The sequence below is a fragment of the Mauremys mutica genome, unplaced genomic scaffold, assembly GCF_020497125.1.
Source record: "Mauremys mutica isolate MM-2020 ecotype Southern unplaced genomic scaffold, ASM2049712v1 Super-Scaffold_100252, whole genome shotgun sequence".
Classification (NCBI taxonomy): domain Eukaryota; kingdom Metazoa; phylum Chordata; order Testudines; family Geoemydidae; genus Mauremys; species Mauremys mutica.
Window position 1 is genome coordinate 124,033 of NW_025423296.1, and position 11,061 is coordinate 135,093.

Sequence of the window (11,061 nt, forward strand, 5' to 3'; positions counted from 1 at the left end):
TTATAGAGGAAGGTAAACACACACACACACACACACACCTCTCTCTCTCTCTCTCTCTCTCTCCCTCCCTCCCTCTGCCAGAGCAGTTCATAGTTACCAATCTGTTGTAGCTCGATTCAATCTAATGGCCAATTACACTGAGCACAAGTGTGGGGCTGGGCTCTTGTCGGTCGCAATCCAATGCTCCGGGAGTGTGGCAAGATGAACCCAAAGTCCCATGGCCAAGCACCCTGGTTCTTATAGGGTTTTTTCCTTTGTTGAAGTCTATGGATTTTGCTGTATCAGTTTGTGATCGGTTACTTCTTAACTGGTGTAAACATTCCAGTGCACCTCCGAGAGGGTCAGCCTGTCCTTTGTTCTGATTTAATCAATTGTCCTCAGGGGTGCCAGCCTTGACCTCAGGGTCATCAATCTGCCCTTCGTTATGGATGCGCGTTGTTGATTCTTTGATGTCCTTTAAGTCTCTTGACTCCTTCTTCCTTGACTCTGGCTATAACAATGGCCTTTACATCTTCTCTTTTCCTGATGCATACATCCTCATTCACACAAACCCACTGAGAATACAAACAGTAGTGTTTTATATCGAGCAAAAAGGCATTGCAAATGAAACCTTGCCTTCAATGTTTCTCTAATCTACTTAACATAGACACAATAGAGAATCCTATCTCTTATTTACTAAACCTTAAAACAAAGACATGTAGATTTAACTAGAGTGCCTAATTTGTAATACATAGAGGAAACCATAGTAGACAGTGTAACTTATCCTAAAACAAAAGGTGACCATAATCAGTCAGAAGGATTGTTCTGGTCTGTCATTCCTTTCTGCTATTCAAACAGGGTGGCTGACAGGATGAAATCAAATCATACATTAAATTCTCACAGTACATTATAAAATCCAGCTCCTACAGCCGTATTCGAGATGTGGGTGCACCATAGATTTATATACAGGCAATATGATATTTTTTGTCTTTTCTATCCCTTGCTTAATGATTCCAACATTCCGTTCGCTTTTTGACTGCCGCTGCACATTGCGTGGATGTTTTCAGAGAACTATCCATGACTCCAAGATCTCTCTCTTGAGTGGAAACAGCTAATTTACACCTCATCATTTTGTATGTATAGTTGGGATTATGTTTTCCAATGGGCTGCACTATGTGCTATCCTGACATCTAGTACTGCTGAGATCCTGCACTCAGTACTATCCCTGCCCTTCCTGTTCCCTTTCTCCACTGAACCCCACCAGCCCATGCTTCCTGTTCCCAGCTTCCCCAGGACTGTCTCATTGTCTCTGGACCTCGCTGTCAGCAAGAAGCAGTGGCAGGGAGACTTGCCCTCTCTCTGGAGTCTTGGATTTCTGGGACATGGATTTACTTTCTCTGTGTTTTGGGAGCCTCTTTGAAATTGAGTGTCTGTGACATTAACCACAGTGCAATCTGGAGTGTTGAACAGCTGTGTCCCCTCAGTTTCCCAAGCTGGGGTGACTTTTACACTGATTTACTGTGAGAGCAGCCGCTCCTGGGCAGGTAACACACAGTCTCCAGCATGTAACTCGCTCCCAGCTACAGTATTGAGTGCTGCTAGTCAGCGACTCAGGAGTTACAGTGCAGCACAGGAAAACCCCAGAAAAGTCTCTGTTCCCAGACTTCCCCCAGAAATGTGCATCTTTCCCTGTCCAGCACACTACTGAACAAGGCAAGCTCATATGAAGTCTGTCATTTCATCAGTGGAAACTGACATGCACCAGCCTTGTTATCCCATGTAGATGAGGGGACTCACCCCTGCGGCACCCCTTGCTGGTGACTTCTGGGAATTAGCTCATTCCAGCTCCAGCGCACCCTCTGCAGGCTGGTGATCCGCCTGTCCTCTGGCCCCCCATGTCCCTCCCTGGACCTGGTGCCCCTTTTACCTGGGGTGCTGCCCTCTGGCAGTAACCCCTCAGTCTTGGGGTCTCCCCTCCCCAGGGAACTCCCACCCACTATTCCCACCTCGGCTCAGTATAAGGCCAGTCATCGTCTAGCCCCACACCCTGGGGCAGGCTGCAGTATCAGCCACTCATCACTGGCAAGGAGGGTTTGGACCTGCTGCCTTTGCCTACCGCTGGGCTGCCCTCTGCAACCCCCCAGTACCTATTGCCTTCTGCTAGGCCACAGCCTGGGGCTTTCCAGGCTGGAGCTCCCCAGCTCCTCTGCCTTTCCCCAGCCCTGCTCCACTCAGGTACCCTGTGTCCAGCTCCCTGCAGCCAGGCCCATCTCCCTCTACAAACAGAGAGAGACTCTATCTGCCCCTGGCTTCTCTGCCTTTATAGGGCCAGCTGAGTCTGTTTGGGGCCTGGCCCCAGCTGCAGCCACTTCCCCCAATCAGCCCAGCCTAAAAGCTGCTTTCTCCAGCCACAGGCCCCTCCCAGGGCTGTTTTTAACCCTTCAGAGCAGGAGCGGGGATCCACCCCGCTACATCCCAAATGCAGTTTCCAACACACTGTAATCCAAACACACTAGTTGGATAAAACAATAAAACAAGATTGTTAATTACCAAAAAAAAAAGATTTTAAGTGACTACAGGTAACGAGGCATAAAAGTCAGAATTGTTTACAAAAGAAATGCAGATAAAACACAAATATATTTGTTAGTCTCTAAGGTGCCACAAGTACTCCTGTTCTTTTTACAAACTAACATGTAGGTCAGGGGTAGGTAAACTACGGCCCGCAAGCCACACCCAGCCTGCTCGGCCCCTGAGCTCCCGGATGGGGAGGCTCCCCTCTCCCTCCCCTCCCCTCCTGTTCCCTTGCCTCTGCTGTCCCACTGCAGACTCAACATGCCGCACCACCAGCGCTCTGGCCCACCACTCCTGGGCAGTGTTGCAGCGGTGGGGCTGCGAGCTCCTACTGCTCTGAGTGGCATGGTAAGGGGGCTGGTCTGCGCGCTCCTGAGGGACCTCGTATCTAGCTCCGGCGAGCCGCGTGGCTGTGGTAAGGGGGCCAGGGGGTTGGATAAGGGGCAGAGAGTCCTGGGGGGCAGTCAGGGGACAGGGAGCAGGGGACGATTGGGCGGGCGGTCAGGGGATGGGGAACAGGGGGGTTGGATAGGCATAGGAGTCCCGGGGTCTGTCAGGGGGCAGGGGTGTGGATATGGGTTCATATCCAGGACCCCACCCCCTACCCAACCCCGCTGCTACCTGTCCCTTGACTGCTCTGACCTCTATCCACCCCCCTGCCCACTGACAGACCCTTGGGACTCCCACACCGATCCAACCGCCGTCCCCCCAGAACCTCCGCCCCATCCAACTGTCCCCTGACTGCCCCCTGGGACTCCCTGCCCCTTATCCAACGCCCCCACCTCCTTACCATGCCGCTCAGAGCAGCGTGTCTGGCAGCCACGTGGGCCACGCAGAGCCAGACACACTGCCCAGCAGGAGCGCACAGCCCCGCCCCGCAGGAGCGCTGCCCACGCGGTGGTGTGGCTGCGGGGGAGGGGCTAGCCTCCCCAGCCAGGAGCTCAGGGACCGGGCAGGACGGTCCTGTCGGCTGGATGTGGCCCGTGGGCCGTAATTTGCCCATCCTTGATCAAGGGCATAAACCTATTGAGTCAGCAAGACATGCAGGGGTATGTCTGTGTGCTGAGACCTACGAGGCTTTTCCATGCCCTGTGCTGTGAAGCTTGTGTTTGGGACACAGGAAGTACAAGCCACATGGCAAAAGGAATATAAAGGGCAGCTGCATCATCTCCATTTTGTCTTCAATCCCTCTTCCTACCTCTGGAGCAACTTCTCTACAAATTGAAGCCTGGAACAAAGGACTGAAAGACCCATCGAACATGTGGATGTGTTCCAGACGGACTTTCAAGCCAGCAGCTCAACAATACTGCTAATAACCTGATATATAGATTTTGGAATGCATCTCACTGCTTTTATTTAACAACTTTTTTTGTGTCATGTCCTGTCTTGTCTTTCCATGCTAAAGGATTGGCTGGCAGTGTGGTCTTTTGGGTAAGATCCAAACCTATAGTGATCTTGTAATGTGGCTGACCTTTTGGGGTCAGAAAAACATTTTGTATATGAGCAGAGTTTTTAAATAACCTCTCACTGTACTGGACCTAGGTGCTGATTGGGAGTCGGAGAACTGGAATGCAATAAAGGGGGCCATGTGATTTCTTTTTTCAGCTTCTCGATAACCCGTGTGTGGGATCAGAAGCACAGTTTGTGACTGGTCGTTGAGTTTAACTTCAGTGTTAACCACCAGTTTTGGGAGCATCTGCTCTCCCTTTTTCATCCTGCCCTGACCCTGGCATTTTCAGTGTGGACTGCCCCAGGCACACCCGTCACACTAAGCACTGAAGTTAAATTAATAGAATGTTTTTTATGACAAAGTTATGAAATCAAGTGACCTCCTTTGTTTTCTTTCATCTGAGCAGGGTTTCCAATTTCCCAACCTGATGTGATCTCCCAGCTGGAACAAGGGGAAGAGCCATGGGTCCCAGACCTCCAGGGTTCAGAGGAAAGAGAGATCCTGAGAGCTCCCTGCACAGGTGAGGCAATATTAAACCAACTGAGAATCTGTAAGTGCCTGAAGGAAACATCTGGGATGCCCTACAATGCCCTTGGAAGGTCTCTCAGTTCAATATTGTCCCTAGCAGGGGTCGTATCCTTAGGGTAAATATAGCTCATGGCTTCCTGTAGACACTAGCAGACACCAGGCAGTAGCTTCCTCCCTTCCCCCTGTGAATTTGGATGGGATGTGAAGCCTGAATTGATCCCCTCCTCTCTCCTGTTTGGGGAAGAACTTGGGGGAGTTCAGTTCCTGATTTTTATTTGACGTCTCTCCAGTACTTGTATTGGTTTGGCCTTCCCCTTTCCATCCCTGTTTGAGGTTTCTGTCTCTATCACAGCAGGTGACGCAATGGTATGTGAGAAAGAGGAGCAGAATTCTCAGCAGGAAAATGTTGAGCAAGTGGATAAACACAGAGCATTATCACAAAGATCGAAAAGGAATGTGTCCTGGAGTCATAAGCAGGAAAAATCCCATGACATTCAGCACAGACCAGAAGGAGAGCAGGGAAACCAGCCAGGGGAGAAAGTGGGTAAATGTATTTCCTGTAAGGAAACTCAGAAGGACCTCAAGGAAACCACAACACAACAGGAAATCCTCAGCAGAAAGAGAAAAAATACATGCACTGAGTTTGGGGAAAACGTATGTGATTGCTCCATCCTTATAAAGCATCACAGAATCCACACAGGGAAGAGGCCCTATGAATGCAGTGAGTGTGGAAAATGCTTCCTTAGCAGCTCAGCCCTTTCTCAACATCAGAGAATCCACACAGGGGAGAGGCCCTATGAATGCAGTGAATGTGGGGAAAAATTCACTCGCAGCTCAGTCCTTATTAGACACCAGAGAATCCACACAGGGGAGAGGCCCTATGAATGCAGTGTGTGTGGAAAATGCTTCACTTGCAGCTCAGGCCTTTATCAACATCGGAGAATCCACACAGGGGAGAGGTCCTATGAATGCAGTGAGTGTGGAAAATGCTTCACTGACAGCTCATCCCTTTCTCAACATCAGAGAATCCACACAGGGGAGAGGCCCTATGAATGCAGTGAATGTGGGGGAAAATTCAGTCGCCGTTCACACCTTATTACACATCAGAGAATCCACACAGGGGAGAGGCCCTATGAATGCAGTGAGTGTGGAAAATGCTTCACTAACAGTTCAGCCCTTTCTCAACATCAGAGAATCCACACAGGGGAGAGGCCCTATGAATGCAGTGTGTGTGGAAAATGCTTCACTTGCAGCTCAGGCCTTTATCAACATCGGAGAATCCACACAGGGGAGAGGCCCTATGAATGCAGTGAGTGTGGAAAATGCTTCACTGACCGCTCTTGCCCTATCCAACATCAGAGAATCCACACAGGGGAGAGGCCCTATGAATGCAGTGAATGTGGGGGAAAATTCAGTCGCAGTTCACACCTTATTACACATCAGAGAATCCACACAGGGGAGAGGCCCTATGAATGCAGTGAGTGTGGAAAATGCTTCACTAACAGTTCAGCCCTTTCTCAACATCAGAGAATCCACACAGGGGAGAGGCCCTATGAATGCAGTGAGTGTGGGAAAACCTTTATTACCAGCTCAGACCTTATTAGGCATCAGAGAATCCACACAGGGAAGAGGCCCTATGAATGCAGTGAGTGCGGGAAAAACTTCACTCGCAGCTCAAGCCTTTCTAAACATCAGAGAATCCACACCGGTGGGAGACCCTATAAATGCAGTGAGTGCGGGAAAACCTTCTGTGGGCACTTAGCCCATGTTAGTCATCAGAGAATCTGCAAGGGAGATCAACAACATAAACACCTCTAGGGCTATCAATACTTTTTTTTCTCTAATAATTTTCCTGATTCCCACATAGGATGTGAGGTTGGATGGACCTTTACTATCTGCCAACAGTGGCCAATGCTAGGTGCCCCAGAGGGACTGAATCTAACAGGTAATGAGCAAGTGATCTCTCTCCTGCCATCCATCTCCACCCTCTGACAAACAGAGGCTAGGGACACCATTCCTTACCCATCCTGGCTAATAGCCATTCATGGACTTAACCTCCATTAATTTATCTGCAAAAAGAACAAGGAGTTCTTGTGGCACCTTAGAAACTAACAAATTTATTTGAGCATAAGCTTTTCTGGGCTAAAACCAACTTCACTGGATGCATGCAGTGGAAAATACAGCCGGAAAATACACACACACACTCAGAGAGGACATGAAAAATTGGGTGTTGCCATACACACTATAACGAGAGTGATCAGTTAAGGTGAGCTATTATCAGCAGGAGAAAAAAACCTTTTGTAGAGGTTTTCGTGGCCTTTGAGAAAGCAAGATAGAGCTTTGGAAGACCCAGTAGGGTTTGTGGCCCAGGAATTGTTCTCAGATTCCACTGAGACTTCAACTCAGATTGCAGGATTCAAAGTCCTGAGTGCTGGCCCTTACACCATGGGACCAGCAGAGCACCTGTTGATTACTGTAGACTTCCAGCAGGGAGGACTCTGTGGGCAGGGGCGGCTCTAGGCATTTTGCTGCCCCAAGCACGGCAGACAGGTTGCCTTCGGCAGCTTGCCTGCGGGAGGTCCGCCGAAGTCGCAGGACCAGCGGACCCTTCGCAGGCAGGCCGCCGAAGGCAGCCTTCCTGCCGCCCTCGCGGTGACCGGCAGAGCACCCCCCGTGGCTTGCTGTCCCAAGCATGTGCTTGGCGTGCCGGGGCCTGGAGCCGCCCCTGTGTCTGGGGACAATTTTTTCTGGCAGGGAGGACTCAGTGGGAACATGCCTCTCTGGCCAGCCCTGCATTTGCTGAAAAAGTCAGCACACAGCACTTTGCTGCAGGCCCAGAGGCCTTTCTTCCTCCAGACTGTGAGGCCAGTGGACAGGTGAGGCAGTAGCACCTTCAGTCCCAGGCAGTAAAGGGCCCTTCCTGGGAAAGGCCATGTCCTGAAAAGGAAAAACTAAAGTCAAGGAGAGTCCTTCTAAAACTCTTTGGGTATGTCACAGGGGGAAAGTGTTTCTTTGCCTCACCAGGGACTTGAACCCTGGATCCTCAAATTAGAAGGCTGATGCGCTGCCAAATGAGCTAGCCAGGCTCACACTCTACAAAAAGCAAATTTTGTACAGAAGAGAAACTAGTCAAGAAAAATGAGGGCAGGAAACTATACAGAAAACCTGCTACTCTGGCTCTCTTAGCAGTCCTAGCCCCGCCTGCTCCTCCATCTGGTGCCCTGAGGCCGTATTCTTTTTTTTGTTAAATATCAAATCCAGGAGAAAACACGGTTATACAAAGCAAAACGAAATCACAAACAGAAATGTCATTGGAAATACAGAAATAAAAAAGGAAAATGCAATTCCCATCACTTTATCATATCTGGGCCATTCCTGTATCGAGAGCACCCGCGAAGGTCCCTGTGTGCTTACGAGAAACGTGAAGGAACTCATACCACAGCCTGAACATGCAACTCAACTGTTCCCAGGTGCCACAGTAAAACCCTTTCCCTGTTGTGAAGTTGCACTCCATAGGATTTTATTAAAGTATGCTAATGAGTGTGAATATAAAGTGACTGGACTATGTTTCATGCAAAAGGTCTCTTGTAAGGTATCATTACAAAGCTTATAATCTACGGTGTGTGTTCATCCTATTGTATGAACCGATCATTCTTGGATCTGAAACTAGAAATATGAACTATAACTCTGAGGTCCTGTTGTAATGATGCAAAGTGTGGGCCATTAATAGTGGTTTGGACTCTTGATGGCTCCCATTAACCAGGACAATTGACTGGAGATGGCTCTGTCCTGCACCATCTGTGAGTCAGGCCAGGAAGAATGAAGGCTTGGGGGGGTGTGTCTCACGGGACATGTGACCATGTCACCTGGTACAGGAATCCATCTTAAACCTGGGGCTCTTCCCCAGGAGAGAGACAAAAGATTCCTGCCTTGTACCAAAGCTCTATAAGAGGGTGGAACTGAACAAACATGCTGCAGTCATGAGACATCCCCTAGCTACCACCTGAGCTGGAACAAGGGCTATAGCAGGTGAAAAGATTGGGCCCAGACAAGAAATAAGTCTTGTCTTTGCAGATGGGACCTTTCCCTCCAGTGCTGGAGGATTTGCCCTTCTCATCTACCCTTGTCCCAAGCAGCACAGCAGGTAGGAATCTTAAATGTGCAGAGGAGACTTAGGAGCAGAAACCCCCCCAGACCTTCCATGCAATTGGCACTTGCCCCTCACTGAGCAGGATTGAAACTCCTGCAGGGCAGGAGCAAAGCAGCAGGGCGAAAAGAACCTGGAGATGCTAGGATTGAACCCAGGACCTCTGGGCATGTGCTCTACCACTGAGCTACATCCCCAGATGGGCCATTTGTGCTATAGGTTACATTCAGAGCCCTCCTGTTTCCAGAGCACCTAGTGGCCTAAAAGCAGCATGAGGGACACATTCCCTGCTCTGAGGCCAAATCTGCTGTCCTGGAAGTTGCTGGTTCTTAGGGGTCACTCTGCTGCAAGGCCAGATTCGATGTGTGGGGCAGAGAGAGTGGGTGCCCTGGGCTCAGGGTGCAGAGATACACTCAGCCCTCTCCCCTGCATTGGGTGGGGGGTGCTGCCACCCCCTCCTGGAATGTAATGGGAGGGGAGCGGCGCTGTGAGTCGCTCAACAGCTGACCCCGGTGGCAGAAGTGCTGTGGGGAGCTCCAGGTGTTTCTAGGGTCTGCTCTTTCCACCTGCCTGTAAAGTCCAGCTTTCCCCAGCACATTCACTGCGGTGCAATTGGGTCACTGTTTCCATGGCTGAACAGCAAAGAATCACTCCCAGTTTCCCTTCTATCTGCGGCAGGATTAGCCTTGTCAGTGATTAATGAGGTGGATCTTGTTGTAGATTGTTATTCATTCCCACCTTGACAATTCACACCGTCCCTTTCCCATGCAGATTCCCAGCACCTCGGTGATCCTGGTAGCAGGGGTTGGGTACTGAGATTTTCAGGGTCCTTTTTCCCCTCCACCTGGAGTGAACTCAGCTTTTCCCCCATCCCAGACAATCCATGAAATAACAACAGGGGCATAAAGAAAAGGGGAGGGAACATCTCACGGCCAGGGCTGGATGTGCCCAGGGCCCCCTGCTTGTCCATTGTTTCCCTGGAATTTGGCCTCCTGCTTTGCACAAGGGACAGCTCAGCTCAGCATCAATTAGGTGACTCTGGGAAGTTCGGGGTCCCCGGGCTCCCAAAGGAGGGGGAAGCAAGTCACCCCTGGAGCAGGTTAAAGCTGCAGAATGACAGTGGGGTTGCTGCCCCTGTGAACAGCTGCTGTAGCACCGCCTGGGCAGGACAGAGAGAGCCAGTTATAACCCCACCCCCCACCAGCCTGTATCGGGGGATGGGAGCACTCACACCTTGGGGACCCACACACCAGAGATCTACTGGGAGGGAGAGTGGCACCCACACACCCAGGATCTTGTAGGGGTGGACAAGGGCATCCACACTCCGGGATCCTCTGCAGAGGGACGGACACCCACACACCCAGGATTCTGTATGGGGGGCAGAGGTACCTGGACACCTGGACGCGGGATGGCGGCACCAAAACATCTGGGATCTTACCTGGGAGGACAGCGGCGCCTGCAGCTCGACATGAGATGGGGGCGGGGGAAGCAGGAGCATTTCCCAGTTCCAGGCTGTCCCCGTCTGGCCAAGGCACAGAGCTCACAAGCAGAGTTTAAAGCTCCAGCTGCCAGGCTATAACACAAGCCAGGCCCCATGGCTGGTGCCTGTGATCCCAGCGCCTGGGGAGGCTGAGGCTGGCGGATCGCTTGAGCTCAGGAGTTCTGGGTTGTAGGGGGCTGTGCCGATCAGGTGTCCGCACTAAGTTCAGCATCAATATGGTGATCGCGGGGAAGCTTGGGGTCCCTGGGTTGCCTAAGGAGGGGTGAACCGGCGCAGGTCAAAACTCCCATGCTGGTCAGTAGTGGGGTTGCACCTGTGATTAGCCACTGCTGCATAGCCTGGGCAAGATAGTGAGACACGGTCTCTTTTTATACAGACACCCCCCGCAGAGCCTGGATGGGGGGATGGGAGCACCCACACGCTGGGGATTCTGAATTGGGAGGAGGGACACCCCTCTGCAACACTTGAAAAAAGGAACAGCGACACCCACACACCACAGAGCCTGGATGGGGGCAGGGGAACCACACATGGGAGCTAGTTCATGGGGTGGGGGACACACCCATATGCTCCGTTGCACCATTCTTAATGAGAAGAACGGGGGCATCCGCACAACCCGGATCCTTAACGAGCTGGGGGACACCCACACACTCCATTAACCAGGAGGGACAGGGGCACCAGACACCCCCCGTAGCATGGAGAACACCCACATCCACCGGATCCCTCATGGGGGGTAAGACAGAGGGGATTATAATGGGGCCCAGCGCACCCACGCACCAGGGATTGTTAAGGGTTGAATGGACAGGGACACCCACACACACTGAGATCACGTCCTTGGAGGAACGCAAACCCTCCACAGAAGGACCTGGTCTGTTCCATGATGGCAGC

General features: G+C 51.2%; 1 protein-coding gene across 1 annotated transcript; it reads left to right on the forward strand.

The window, feature by feature from the left end:
• Positions 1 to 5,320: 5,320 nt before the first annotated feature.
• Positions 5,321 to 6,241, forward strand: LOC123360403 (zinc finger protein 551-like; the record flags this gene model as incomplete). The annotated part of the gene is made up of 1 exon (XM_045001206.1): positions 5,321 to 6,241. A coding segment is annotated over one exon (921 nt), but the record flags the coding sequence as incomplete, so codon positions are not given.
• Positions 6,242 to 11,061: the final 4,820 nt, after the last annotated feature.